This window comes from Tachypleus tridentatus, chromosome 1, assembly GCF_004210375.1.
Source record: "Tachypleus tridentatus isolate NWPU-2018 chromosome 1, ASM421037v1, whole genome shotgun sequence".
In the NCBI taxonomy this organism is placed as follows: domain Eukaryota; kingdom Metazoa; phylum Arthropoda; class Merostomata; order Xiphosura; family Limulidae; genus Tachypleus; species Tachypleus tridentatus.
Window position 1 is genome coordinate 155,488,329 of NC_134825.1, and position 16,020 is coordinate 155,504,348.

Consider the following 16,020-nt stretch of genomic DNA (forward strand, 5'->3'; position numbering starts at 1 on the left):
ATGAGATAAATGACCAAGTATCAAATGACAGAAAAGTGTCCATTCTACAATATCAAGAAGACTCAACCAGAATAGAATATTTGGTCAAGTATCAGTTAAAAAACCCTTTACTTCATCTCTAAGTATTGTTAATAGACTGAAATTTGCTAAAAAGATATAAAACTTGACTGTTGATGATTGAAAAGGAGTGTTATAGATGGATGAGTCCAAGTTTGAAATGCTTGGTTCAAAGTATAGGTTGTACATCCAAAGGAAGAAAGGTGGAAGATACCTCAATGCATAACACCTCCCATGAAGCATGGGGAAGGCAGTGTGATGGTTTAGAGATGCTCTTCTACTGAGGTGACATGAGATACTTGCAAAATAAATAAAATAATAGAACAGCACAAGTACCATAAGGTACTGATCCATCAGAGTATACCCAATGGTTTACATATTAATAATGACCTCAAACACTCATTCAACCTATGCAGAAATTATTTAGCTAAAAAAAAAAGCTGCTGGAGTCATTCAAATGATGCAATGTCTCCCACAGAGTGGATCTGGGATTTGATATATAAAAACTTGACTAATCAAAAGTTACTTTGAAAGAAACTTTATGAGAGTGTATTAGAGACATTTGGAATAAAATCCCAAAGGACATTTTCATCAAATACGTTGCACCAATGACTGAAAGACTGTCCAAAGTTATTAAAGCAAAAGGAGGACACAGAAAATATTATCTGTTTGCTGAAGTCTAACACTTCCACTGAGTTTCTGTTGTACTAAATATGAAGCGTAATAAAATTTTAATGTTTCAACTGTGATTAACCTTCCACTTTTCTTTCAAAGTAGCCTGAAATCTAATTTTTCACTTTGTCTTAACACTTTTGCACAGTACTAAGTTTTGACAAATTTTTCATTTTTTGTCCTTGTAAAGAACCTCACAGCTAATGTGACAATATACTCATTTTGGCATGTTTCTATTTTGTTCTTGAAAACCTCACAGTTAGCATGAAAATTCCAATCAGATGTAACTAGTGATGTGTTCTCAGTGGATAACAGTAGTATATAATATGCTTAATAATATACTATCATACAAGGTCTATACTAAATAATCTTACCCAATGAATGGGTGACAAAATGTGTATTGTTGAGGAAACAGTGCATTAGGTTAAAAAACGTAAAATGATTGTTATGCTTCTTAAAACGTCTGTGGTTCCTGAAGATTATTATTTGCTAAAAGACTGATTAAAACATTTTGTTAAACTTATAAAAATTAGAATAATTTCTTAAACCATAATATTCACTTACCATTCTAGAATTATTTAACTCACTTTAATAAGATTTGTTTGTTTGAAATAAAAAACCGAACCATGTGTTTTGGAAAATATAAAAATTAAATAAATTTATGCATTCAAACATAGAACATTTTACTGACAATCAAGTTTAATATTTCTTGCACTCTTATTAATGTTATTACTATTCTACATTAATAGAATTATTTATTAACTGACTTTCTAAGTCTTATATTTTTTTATCTTTAACTTCTAACCAAAGAAAGCTACTTACATATTTAAAAACTAAAAATTAACCCACTGATTAATTCATATAATTTAACAATTCCAACCTAACTAGTAGCATGAATGTCATAAAACAAAACCTTATGATGATTAGAATGCAATGAAAAATTAGTTGGGTACCTTTGCTTTAACACTACTTTTGTCAGTATTTGCTATTTATGATTAATAATTTCTTACTTCCAAGCACCTATAGTACATTTTGAATCATACTGTTCCTGTTAAATTAAATGAAAACTTCAATTTTTCTCATCCTGAATAGATATAAATACCTAACCAATCTGAATATTCAGCAAAATGACTGAACAGCTTCAATACTAATGAAAAATATCCATTAAACACTTACATATATTAATTACCTAATAAAAAATAAAACAACTACTTCCATGTAAATTATCAGTGCTTCTATATATAAATTGTGCATTAATAAGAGATGTTAAACATTAATGCCACAGCATTTTTTTAATAGTACACTGACAATTACAGTGAAAACCATGAAACAAAGGCAAATAAAAGTATGGTGTACTGGAAACTGTAACATCTGATGAAAAGAGAACTCAAGTGTTCTTAGATACAAAAATACACTTACTGATTTTCTGACTGTTTGGAAATTCCTGGAGAACATTGACTTTCTGTAATCATTAACAAAGTTATGTCAATGTTTCAAAATATTTCCACTCTAAAACAAAATGAGGAAAAGATCAAATAGAAGTGAAAACAATTGACATGAGCACTATTATGGAAAAAGAAAAATTCAGAAAATAACAACAATAACAAAATAAATTAACAACCTGATTTTTATGCACTATTTAAGATTTATTCAGTTAAAGCTTTTGACTCCAGTACTGAATTAATTATCGGGCACAATTTTCATCAACAAAGGCCTAACTGGCCTGTTGGCAAGCAGTCAAGAAAAATATTTAAATAAAACATGTGTAGAAAATATTTGTTAATCTATTTTATTTCATTTATAATTCCATATTTCTTATGAGTTTAAAGAAAGTTATTTGATTAAAGGAGATAGTAAAACAACTGAAACGTTTGAAAGCTGTCAACACAAGAACAGATCACAAATGTCACATTTACGCTTAAACCATCAGTTAAAAGCACAATATTTTCATAAATGTATTAAAAACATGGTTCATACTGAATTACCAAGATTAATTTCAAGCACTTTTCAAGGACTTTCAAAGCACTCTCAGAATGTTTTTCAAGCACTTTCTGTAAGCTAAAATCTACATCAAAATCAACTAGATTCTGCTAAAATGTTATAAAATTCCTATTTATTTGTTCAACTATGTTAAATGCAAACTAAAAGAAAGAGAAATACTATTTATTGTACTCAACTCTGCAACATACATTACAATTTTATTTAATATATATACACTGATGTATTCTGCTGTTATAATATTTTCAAGTGCTTTTGCAAAAAAAAGTTCCTTTTTAAAGCACTTGAAATTTCATTCACAGTTTCAAGGACTTTGAAGGATGTGTATGTACCCTGAAAAAAACATCTAAAGGAATCAGTCTTCACTAGCCAAATTTTTTAAATATTTCAAAGATTTTCTTAAGTAACTAGAAGTTCAAAAGTAGATTATAAACTTACAACAGAGGCTTCCAAACAAATCTGTAAATATTAACTATCAATATAAGAAGTAAATTTGGAGAAAATGAACAAATATTACAAAAAAATTTTTTTTTTTTTTTTTGCTTATTTCGAATTAAGCACAAAGCTACACAATGAGCTATCTCTGCTCTGCCCACCACAATACCAAAATTTGGTTTTTAGTTTTGTAAGTCTGCAGATGCACTACTTTGCCACTAGAGGGCAAAATTTTATGTACTATGAAACATAAAATACATTGATGTTATTGACAATAATAATTAATAATATATGATGTTTGTTTGTTTGTTGACAAGCACAAAGCTACATGGTGAACTATCTGTAGTCTGCTATGATCCAATGCTTAGTATTATAAACCCTTTAAGTTATTGTAGAGTCATGGGGGGATACACATGCTGTTAAAACAAACAAATTAATACAGTGCTAAAATTATCTACTGCAATTCAGATGTCGTGACATAGGTAAAAATTTATGAAAAATATCACTTTACCATCTTAATATTTCATATGCCATAACAGCTGTTGTACTACTATATATAGCATCTTAATAAATACTATGTCTATAATATCCCAGCCAGCTGAGGAGTCTTGGTGTTGAGTTTAAGACCTCATAAGCACTGAGAATAACTTATGTAGTGTTGTTGATATATTATTATTATATATTATAATTAGTATTTCTCAAGCTGTAGCTTTATTTACACACTGTTTTTAGTAACAGAACTTCTAATTAACTTCTCCAAAGTATAACTTGCACATTTACCAACTTGTTTTTGCAAATATAATGTTCTGTGATATATTCTATGAGATAATTTTATAAAGAGGAAAAACACATACTAAGTATATATATACATACACACACCTTTGTTGTTTCATCATACATAAACCTTGTGAGAGGATTTTTTATTGTTTTCCACACGGTATTTGGTGATACATTAATTTGTCCTTTGCAAAGATAACTGCAATATGGATATAAAAAATATATTTCAGTACAGTAACTGATAACTTATTTCATTTTTTGTTAACCTTTTACATTGTTATTAATATATAAAATAACTTTGTATATCATTATTATGTCTACAATTTTGAAAATCATTTTTTAGTGTTAGCTTAAGGCTAACCTAAGTATTATAACTTGATTAACATTGTGAGGTAAATTTGCATTTTAATCATTACAGGTTTGTTTTGTTGTGTACTGTTTTATGATATTAAGTAGCTCTTGTGAGTTACTTTTTGATTTATTAACTTATAAAGTACTTTTTGATACTTATTTATACTGTTAGCTTGCTTTTGATCAGAAATTACTAATAATTATATTTGGATAAATCAAAATAAAGATTGTTTATGGATTTAATATAACCACTTACAAAAGAAAACCAAAGTTAATAACATTTCATTAAACAAACAATTTTTTACTAATATTAAGTTTTTATTCAGATGCTTTAGATATTAAAGGAAACAAATATTATATTTTCAGCAGCATTGAAAACACAAGCATTGTTTGTTAGTTGAATATTCTGCAAAGATTCTCAAGGGTTATTTGTGTCAGCTTTTCCTGATTTTGAAGCAAATCACTAGAGATAGCACATAGTCAACACCACTTACCACCAATTCTTGGGCTATTTTTTACCAATGAATGGTGGCATTGACCATCACATTATAATGCCTTCCTGGCTGAAAGAGTGAGGATGTTGGTAATGGAAATCAGACCCATAACATAAACGACTGCAAACTGTATGTCTTACCCACATAAACATTTACTAACTAAATTCAATATTAACATTAATTTTGATGTATTAAATGTACCAAATTAGGAGAGTCGAAACCTTGACCACATCTCTACTGTGAAATGTGCTGCTTTGAATAAGAAGTGATGCAACTGTTTTGCCATTTCTGCTAAGTTTCTTGACTGCACTACTACACTTCCTCACTTATGTTCCACATCCATTGTCTTACAATAATTTTCCTTTGAGAACAAACACTGCTGAAAATCCTCACAGAAATTTTGCTTGTTTTTAACAAATTTGTGCATTTTCACTGTTTTACAAAGAAAAGAAAGGAGAAGAAGTGCAGCCTCCTTAAAACAAACTACAAAACATTTAAGGTAAAACATTTAAAGTGCATTAGATAAGAGTTTTGAAAAGAAATCCCATTATGGACTGAGAGTTCATTTTGGTAGACTTTCACTGGATCCGTCAGGATTTTACAAAGAGAAGAGCTAGGTATGCAATATGCCCTTCAACAAATTAAACTGCAGGACTACTTAATTATAGTGAACAAAATTACAAATATTATTGGTTACCTCACTGTTTTGATGGCACTGTCTGTGTTCCACTTCATTAACACCACTACATCTTTGTGGGTACCTTCAAAACTGCAAGAAAACCATTACACTTGAAAAAAAAAACATGTTAGAAATCACAAAACATGTAGTGTTGTAATGGTTTCTGTTGTTAAAATAAAAATTATTTTATTTCTTCAACTTCCATGGTTAACATAACCAATGTTCAGTGACAGAGATAACATAATCAATCTAATAGTAATTCCAGTTATTTACCACTTGTGTACCTTTATTTCTTCATTTGAAACATAAACTCAATATTTAACTCATATCTCTGAACTTTCTAGCTACCTGGGTGACAGTAACAGACAAACCAACTAAGTGGCACCTAGAAATAAACTAAAAAGTACAATTTGCAACTTTACAACATTTCTCTGAAGTAGAAGTCTGGAATCTGAATGGAATATTTCAACTAAGCTAAAGTTAATTAACCATTAAAGAATTACAATTATTACATTTTCTTTTACAAAGAATGACTGGCAAAAGCACTTTATAAATACACTGTGTGTCAACATGACCAAAACACTGACTTTTTTTAACTTATGTTTCATGTAAGATTCATATTCAAAGTTTCATTCATTAATATTAATATATTATATAATATATATATATTATATTTCAATATTTAATATTATAATATAATATTTTAAATCTAAATTTCCCTTAACTTATTATACCAACTTACACCCAACTGACGGATCCTTTCCTTTGTTCTTCAGGTGAATTGTCGAAGTTAACGTTGGAAGCCTCAGTGATCTAAAAACAATAAAAATGTTGTTCAACAAACAACTAGAACAGTTCTTAAGATCCTAATTTATCATGTTAATAGTGTCTCTACTATTAAGATTTACACAGTCATAACCGTGCAGCCTGACTTTTCTTCTATATCCCAAAAAACAAATGAATGATAATAAGGTACATGCAAGCCAGATAGAAAAAGATAAATTATTCACCTGTTTACAATCTCAGATGCCTAAAAATAGTTACAAAACTTTAGAAAATTAGTATTATATAGTAGAAACACCACCCTAAGAGTGGTTGTTGTTCATGCTAATAATTACTTATCATAATATTTATACCTCATTAAAAAAAATTTAAAACAAAAATAATATTTTGTAAAAAAAGATTTTTCTGGGAAGTACTGTATGGAAATACCATTCAAATTATGCTGATATAAATTGTAATGTCTTTATATATTATAAGTGGTATCTTTTGTCAAAAACATATGTATTTTTTAAGAATTCCACCATTTCGGTAGATACTTACAAACTACATCAATAAAGACATAATCAAACCCCCACATACAGTCCTAGTGAAAGTTGTGTTCTTCTTGTGAGAAGTTTTTTAAATTTAAAATTGTGTTCCATGATAAAGAAATGGTTATTAAACATACATTAGTAATTTTTTGAATTGTCTAATTCTTGATTACCAAACGTGAAATGTTTTAAGGATTTTTGTTTGTGGTGGTATTCAATAGATGGCACTGCATTGTACTTATTATTTCTGTAACATACATAGATAGGTACACATGTACACACTACGTCCATTATAATAAGGACAAATATTTACCTGTTTTAAAACTTCTGAAACACAGCAACTGCCAATTGCCTTGTAGTCTATATTTTTATCTGAAAAGAAGAAAATCAGTTGTAAAAGTCAGTTTGACAATATATCTTTTAAAACAGTTTTACAGACTAACTTAACAAAATTGTTACTGGACAGTGTATAGATACTTGTATTACAACAATACAAAAGTTATCAGAGCTCTCTTCTCTACAGATTATCAAAAGCTAGATACAAAGATTGGCTTAGTTTGTTTTGAATTTCTCACAAAGCTACATGTGGGCTATCTGTGCTAGCTGTCCCTAATTTAGCAGTGTAAGACCGGAGGAAAGGTAGCTAGTCATCACCACCCCACTGTCAACTTTTGGGCTACTCTTTTACCAACAATTAGTATGATTGACTGTCACGTTATAATGACCCCATGGCTGGAAGGGCGAGCATGTTTGATGTGATGGGGATTCAAGCCTGCAACCCTCAGATTACAAGTTGAGTGCCTTAATCACCTGGCCATGCCTGGCATAGATATAAAGAGCTACCTGGCATTGTTGCTTTTTCTCTAATGTACATACTACTTTTCAGCTATCCAAACCTTCCAAAAGCTAAAACCAACATTTCTTATTTTCATTCATCTTCATCTTGCTTTAACAGGTTTAGTGGATACCTTGTTCTAGCAGTAAGTACAATTTTATCATCATTGGATACAGCAAAATAGGCTTCACGACTTTGACTATCTATTTTATTATTATTCTATGGAAAATTAAAAAAAAATCATTATTATTATTTTTTCAAGTTAACTTTCTTACAGAAATCTGGTGTTCCTTTAAAAAGCTTGAATACAGAGTGAAACAGTAACTACCAGTCAATAATAGATAACATCAGACGACTGTAACGTGTAAATATTCAATGCTTTGTACTACACAATCAGTGTCTTCAGGAAGCCAACAATATATATGATGTGAAGGAGTTAAAAAAAATTTATACATATATAGCTCATCAGAAGCTAGATATGAAGTTCGTTGTTCTAGCACTGATGTATATGGTACTTTTCAGCTATCGAGAGCATCTTGGAGCTGAAAACTAAGATTTCTTATTTTCGTTCATCTTCATATTTCTTCAACAGGCCTAGCGTCTACCTAATTCTAGCAGTAACTACAATTTTATCATCATGTGATACAGCAAAACAGTCTTCACAATCATAATTTCAGACAATAAATTTTATTATTATTCTACGTAAAATTTATAAAGCTTCAGAATATACTCTGTAACCTAGTAACCTTGTATGTCATTTTATAAAAGAAGTAAACAAACAGGCATCAGGAAAAAACTGTTGCTGAATAAAAAAGTTATGTAGAGCTGGCTACTGAATTTAAAAAAAAGGAACCAAACAAGACAGAGATGGAAGCAAACATATCTCTTGACCTGACTAATGATCACATAGCAGACTTGACCATCTCAACTTCACATGGGGAATAAAATCCATAAATTACTAATGGTTTCCTTACTGACAAAACATATAGAACCATAATTTTCAATCGTAAATTATTATTCAATATTAAAATAGTCATAAAAGTAGTATTCTAAAGTTAACTAAAGAAAATGTATAATGATTAAAGCAAAGATTATATTCAATTACCATGTTTTTCAACAAACAAAATATTGGTTTTGTACCCATTTGATATTAGTAGATACGTGAAAAGTATTGTTGTTTCCTTACGATTATGTTATTATGAGAAACCTAGCTCTTAAAGCTGAGCTGTATTTTTATTAGGACTTAGCTCCTAAAGTCAAATCAAAGAATATTTATTTTTGGTTAAATGCTTATGATATTTCATTCTGTGAATAGTGTCTGTGAAAAGAGACATATTGTTTTCTCACATTTTACAGACTTTTAAATAATTAAAAGCACAATCCAAGCATAAAAAGTGGTAAATATCCAAGACATAACATTAAAATTACACAAGTTAAAAAACTTTGAATTTTTCAATACAAGAAAATGATTAGCTGTCAGGTCAATGAGTCAGCTTTTATTTAATGATGTTACAAGAGAATGCTACACAGGTTATATACTTTAATTTGTTTGTATATGTTATATACTACACATGCTATACAAACAAATTAAAGTATAAAAGGTTTGACAATACTCAGAATATCTGAATAAAGACAGAAAAATAACAAAACCAAAAAAAAAGAACAACCCAACTGTGATAGACAGAGAAAAAAAAAACCTTCTCTTACATTACCTTTAGAGCTTACGTTAGGTAAAATTATTTCCAAACCAGCAGAGTCAGATAGATTCCCATCACCACAATATGTAGAACCTTGTGTATCAGTTAACTGTTGATTTAAAGACTTTAGTGCAGAAAGATTTTTCTTTTCACAAACACACTCATCAGAACTGGTTCTCCCACCGTCTCTGGCTGCTATCACTTCAGAAGCAACAGCTGCAGAGGCCACTGTAGCCGAGGCAACAGCAGCCAAGTGAACGGTACTGCTTGAAGATTTCCTTCTTTTGAAAAAAAGAGTATTGAAAAGAGCTTGACCAACAGACATGGAAATATTCTCTTTGTTTCCAGTTTCACTGGGTACATCTGACTTACCACCTATAAGCCTCAAGTCATTCACGTCAGATACAACAACTGGTATGTTTGACTGTTTTGACACCTAAAGCAAAATAAGAAAAAAAACTAATTATACACCTATTAATTTTTTTTAAAAAGAAAATAATACAGAGTACAGGCAGTAAACCTTAGATAATTATTCAAAATAAAAACAAACTACAAAACAGGAATATAATTTAACAATTTCTTTGGAAATATTGGATTTTAAAAGTTAGATTCATTTCTTGTAAATTGTGTGACAAAGATCATTCATTTCAATGTATACCATGTTGTTTCTATGGTCTGTTCAAGATAATAATTTCTTTCAAATAAACAGTGATGTGAAAAGTTTCTCTGAACACACTTTCTGGTTAGTACTTTTGATCAAATTGATTTCAAAGTAAAAAAAAAAAAAAAGTTGTAACAATAACACAAGTTACTTTCATTGATATATACACACATATACATTTATTTTCCATTTTCTGTGTTTTGTATGTTTATACACATACTTTGGCCAGATCAAATATCCCCATTTATGATCACTTTTTCATGAGCAGAATAATAAATTATTTACTAAATATATATATATATATTGCTTGAAATAAATTAGTAACTTTTTTTACTTAGAAATATGTATTAGAGTCAATTATATTTGATGTAATTTGGTGAAAACAGTCACTTATTTGTCATTATAACATAAATATACAATAGCAGAAGAAAACTTAGAACAGTATATTTTACTTATTTTGAATTTCACACCAACACAAGGGCTACTTGCACTAGCCATACCTAATTTACCAATGACAGACTAGAGGGAAGGCAGTTGTTCAACCACCCATCACCAACTCTTGGACTACTCTTTTACCAATGAAAGTGGATCTGGCTGTCATTTTATTATGCTCCCATGACTGAATTTGGTGAGAATGTTCAGTGTGACAGGGATTTGAACCCATGACCTGCAGATTGTGAGTCAAGCACCCTAACCACAAGGCCTAAGGCAGTATAGAAAAATATTTTAGTTTATTAGTTACTATTGCTTCAGTTTTTCACGTGTAACTGGTTATTCTAATTTGGTAGAATAGCCAAAGAATGTTTTGAAAGTTAAATACCATGTAGAGGACTACCTTTTTCTCAGCAACCAGTCTTGCAATATAGATCCATATTGTCACATTAAGTGTAAAATATGTTCTAGAAAATTAAACCATAAGTTCAATTGGATGATCCCTTAATATCACATGTAACTTTAATGGTTTAATGGAGCAGTTACAATGTAATTAATTACTATAATGAAAGCATAGCACAATATGAATCAACAATACCATTATTGAAAATTTACAGATTTACAACTTGTTAATCTCTGAAGAAAAGTTTCTGAAGAATTTTATGGGTTTAATTATTATACATAAAGTTAATTTTGTTTGTTTGAAAAATTCATATAAAGCTACATAGAGGCTATATATGTTAACTGTCTTTAATCTTGAACTGATAGAATAGAGGGAAAGCATCTAATTAATAATATTCATCACCAACGTTTATGCTATTCTTTATCAAACAATGAGATTTAACAATCATTCTTATAATGCAAGATGCAAAGCATAATTTTTGTGAGAATGAACACAAACCATAAGCCCTCAGAATTATAGTTCAGCATACCTACCACTAGGCCATGTCAGATCAATGAAAGTCGGTATCACACCACAATATACAGGTACACACTTTAAACTGTTTTCTCATTATTTTATGTATGTAGGCACCATATGTTTAAATTTCTGAAAATAATCTTTAGAGATGAGCATTGCCTTACAATAAATCACTTAATCATAGATAATGAAATCTGATTTAAAAAAATTGAATTTTTTTAATGCAAAACAAGCTAATAATTATAATATTATTTTTATGGATCTAATACAATATCAAAATTATTTTTTTTGTTATTTTAAACGTTTCAATCATGATAAGAATATTCAACTAACAGGGAATTACTCACATCATCATTATATAGTTCTGTCTATAGCAAGGGGTATATTGATACAAAACTGTGTAAATATATATGTACGTTGTGATACTTGTATGTGTAGCAAAATGATAGACAGACATAATTCTTTTGAGAATATTCCTTGTATTTATTATTCAATTAGCTTTAATGCTGAGAAGTATTAAGTTATACACTTGGAGTATGGAATTTTTTAAAGGACATACTTCTTATATGAGTATTGTATTGGATTATGAATAAATGAATAATGTGAAACAGAACTCATGTGCAGTTATTGAAAAAAATATGAAGATTTGTGTAACTATGTTGAAATGGCAAAGTGGAGTTCTGTTATCTATGTTTGAGAATTGGAAAGAGTTCAGAGATGAGCTACTAGAATGATACCTGGGTTTAAGCTATTTTATTTGTTTAATAAAAGAAAAAGAGAGAGAGAGACTTAAAACCCTGAACTTGCTTTCTCTGGAATGAGAAGAAACTTAAGTCAGGTGGTCAAAGGGTTTGGACATTTTTTCTAAAGAATGTGTAAGTAGTGGAATCATAAAGTTTAAACTTTGGAAACTCACAAGAAAAGTTGTTCTTCAAAGGAGTTGTTTATTGGTTAGTTATTAAATAGTAATGACAATGTGGAATTTGAGAATGCTCAAATAGCTTTATATAATTTTTGGGGATTAAGTACATGGATATAATAGATATATACATATTTATACATTACGTACTGGGAAATTTCTTTGTCACTTTTCCATTTTGACATTACAAATTCTCATGAAAATTACTGACACTGTTTCAAAGTTAATGAAGACAAATAAATAAAATAGAAATTACAAACTGTAGTGTAATACTGAGAAGCAGGTACTCCATTTATGACACTAGGTGCAGGTATGTTTCTCTTGTAATTTTTTTGCACTTTTTCAAAATAGATTTTTTTTTAAGTGTGGACATTTAATCAGCAGGAAAGACTAAAGAAATAATAAATAAAACTACTACTAACACATTATATATACTTTGTGTATTACTGACAATGTTTTTATATACAAAATAATATACATGTCTCATGTTTTATGGTCAGCATTCAATATACTAATCAAACTGTTGTTAACTTATTAGAGTAATTGAAGGGTGGGTATAAGGCTGAGAAATTTCAATTGAGGCATCATGGAAAATATTCCCCTACAGTGATACATTTTTTTGGGAATACTGGTTAATACATAAACAAACACACAAGATTAAAACACTGAAGATTCCCCTACAGTGATACATTTTTTTGGGAATACTGGTTAATACATAAACAAACACACAAGATTAAAACACTGAAGATTCCCCTACAGTGATACATTTTTTGGGAATACTGGTTAATACATAAACAAACACACAAGATTAAAACACTGAAGATTCCCCTACAGTGATACATTTTTTGGGAATACTGGTTAATACATAAACAAACACACAAGATTAAAACACTGAAGATTCCCCTACAGTGATACATTTTTTTGGGAATACTGGTTAATACATAAACAAACACACAAGATTAAAACACTGAAGATTCCCCTACAGTGATACATTTTTTTGGGAATACTGGTTAATACATAAACAAACACACAAGATTAAAACACTGAAGATTCCCCTACAGTGATACATTTTTTTGGGAATACTGGTTAATACATAAACAAACACACAAGATTAAAACACTGAAGATTCCCCTACAGTGATACATTTTTTGGGAATACTGGTTAATACATAAACAAACACACAAGATTAAAACACTGAAGATTCCCCTACAGTGATACATTTTTTAGGGAATACTGGTTAATACATAAACAAACACACAAGATTAAAACACTGAAGATTCCCCTACAGTGATACATTTTTTTGGGAATACTGGTTAATACATAAACAAACACACAAGATTAAAACACTGAAGATGTTTTTAATTGTTCAACTATTTCTACAACTTCAACATATGCTCATCTTATGTACAGTTGCTATTATAATTCTTAAATAATTAATTAAAAGTGCAGGTACAGAGTAGGAACCTATGTCTTTTAAACATGCTTTGTAGAACCTTCAGTAACATTGGAATATCTCTGACTGTTAGCTCATTTCTCAAAATTGTCCTTCCACCAGAAAATGCCAATACTTAGAAATAATTATCTAGCCTATAATTTTGGTGGACCATGTGAATGGTATGTTTGTTTAGATTTATATTTACTTACAGAAGTTTTAGTGTTTCATTGAGAAGTTTATGGAAATAATATTGTTCATCCAACAGAATTACATCATGTAGGCCTATTTAGAAACATTTCATTTCTTAAGTTACTTTTCATAAACGAGGATTAGTACACTTTTGTATCATTTTATTCCTGCCTTAAAAGTAATAAAGATTCCTTTAAATGCCATTCTTCAAACACTCTAATAGATGTAAAAATAAAATCCTACACAAGTTATTGTAGTAGCAAATTATGGAAATTATTTTTTGCACATCATAAAAAATAACTACCACCAGCCAATCAGATCACAGCTTGCCTTTAGTGTCTTTATTAAACTTTTTGTCCAGATCTGATTGATACAAATGTTTGTAATTCAGTGAAACATATACAAGTGTAGCACTGTCTGTATAAATGCAAAAACAAAAGTTGAAACATGGAATGCGTCATCAAATATAAAAAAAATGTAAATTATAGAATCCCTTAAAATTATTGGTATGCCTCATAACTTCTACAAGGTTTTCAATTCTTGAATTGCATTGTTTCAAAAATTCTTCAAGTAGTAAAAGCATACTATTTTGTACTTTTGATATTTATACATTTTTTTAAAGTGAGATTTAAGAGCAACCATTAAAGAGAAAACATATGCAACTATACTTTTAGAAAACAAGGTTAATAAACCACAACAACGACATGAAACTATTTTGTAACTATGGAACCCATAATGCACAATTTATTATGTATCAATGATACTTCTGGTTTTTGATATTTTAGAATTCAATTCAACCATAAAAATAAATTCCCAAGAACTTGTGTTTTTAAAAGTTTGAAGCTTATGTAAAACTAGTAAAAAAAAAAAGGATCATAGTAATACTTATCTATGCTGGCAATTTTCCAATCAATGACCAAATTTAATATGCTTACATTAATTACTTGTTAGGTTTTGTATTAAAATTTGTTAAGATAATTAACTATTAAAATTTACTTTACAAAAACAAAGTAATGAAATAGGTGCAAAGAAAATATGATAGTTTAGCTTCCCAACTCTATAACTTGTTATTTGGTATTTACTTTTGATAAAGTCCCCTAGCAGGTTAGCAGTAAGTCCATGCTAAAATCTGGGGTTTGAATCCCCAAGGTGGTGAGAGTGCAGATAGCTCACTGTGTACCTTTGCATTAAAAAAAAAGTGAACAATAAAAAATAACATCTTTTCATGAATATGTTCATTTTCTCAGTGATTATGGAAATTAAGGTTACACTATTCCAGCCAAATATGTTAAATATTTTAATGATAATTTTCCTATAACAAGTTTCTACTTGTTTGTGAAATAGCTTCATTAATTTGATTATTCACATGCTTATCTCTTATTATTCCTTTCACTTTCTTAATGACCAAAAGGTCAGTAATTCTTCACTGATTACTATGATCTTCCTCCTACATGTATTTTATTTTAAAATGTCAAGTAGACTCATCAAAATCAGTTTCTTTTAACTATTACAGGTTTTACAATATTTTAATCATGTTTTATTATCAAACCAGTGAGTATCCTAAAATTTGCTAGGGTCTCTGGTGTTAATAAAAGTGTAAGTACATATTATTAAATAATTAGGATTCTGAATCGAATGTGTTTTAAATTCATTTATTTATGAAAAAAGCTACATGTGTCTTCAGAAGTATTATTCATTCACTAAATTAATGAACAAATGTGAAAGTCACCAACATAAGAATCACTTATAAAAAAATGGATTAATTAACAGATTCTCAGATTGTTACTCTGATGCTAGAAGTTTCATAGAATTCTCTTTTCTTATTTGTATATCAAATGTTTCCAATGAAGTTAAAAATACATTAAATATTTTTATTGATATAGGTTACAAGATTTGGAAAACAACAAATAATTAGCAGATATTAAAAAAAAGGTGTTACATGAACTAAAATTTTGCTGTGTACACCGATTAACCTTTTAAGTTCTTCATCTCCACAAAAGTCTTTCTTTGAAAAACAAAGAAATACAAAATATATTATTCCATGTTTATTGAACACTGAATGACATTATAATACTATTACCAAAAGTAAAAAATTGTTAATGTTTCATATGTTTGTGAACAAAGTAACAAAAGCAATCAACAAATTCAGATTTCTCA

At 29.1% G+C, this 16,020-nt stretch overlaps 1 protein-coding gene across 3 annotated transcripts in view; it reads right to left on the reverse strand.

The window, feature by feature from the left end:
* The window catches only part of LOC143228153 (uncharacterized), a 62,782-nt gene that overhangs the window by 16,922 nt on the left and 29,840 nt on the right, over positions 1 to 16,020 (reverse strand). Inside the window, exons 7-12 of one of the 3 annotated variants that reach the window (XM_076459478.1) lie at positions 9,681 to 9,744; positions 7,090 to 7,148; positions 6,206 to 6,276; positions 5,482 to 5,553; positions 4,036 to 4,138; positions 2,149 to 2,191 (exon numbers count right to left, since the gene is read on the reverse strand). In XM_076459478.1, coding sequence (XP_076315593.1) covers positions 2,149 to 2,191; positions 4,036 to 4,138; positions 5,482 to 5,553; positions 6,206 to 6,276; positions 7,090 to 7,148; positions 9,681 to 9,744 — 412 coding nt within the window. Of the gene's footprint in view, positions 1 to 2,148; positions 2,192 to 4,035; positions 4,139 to 5,481; positions 5,554 to 6,205; positions 6,277 to 7,089; positions 7,149 to 9,323; positions 9,745 to 16,020 lie in introns of all 3 variants that reach the window. The other 2 variants (XM_076459472.1, XM_076459469.1) reach the window with 2 other exon arrangements.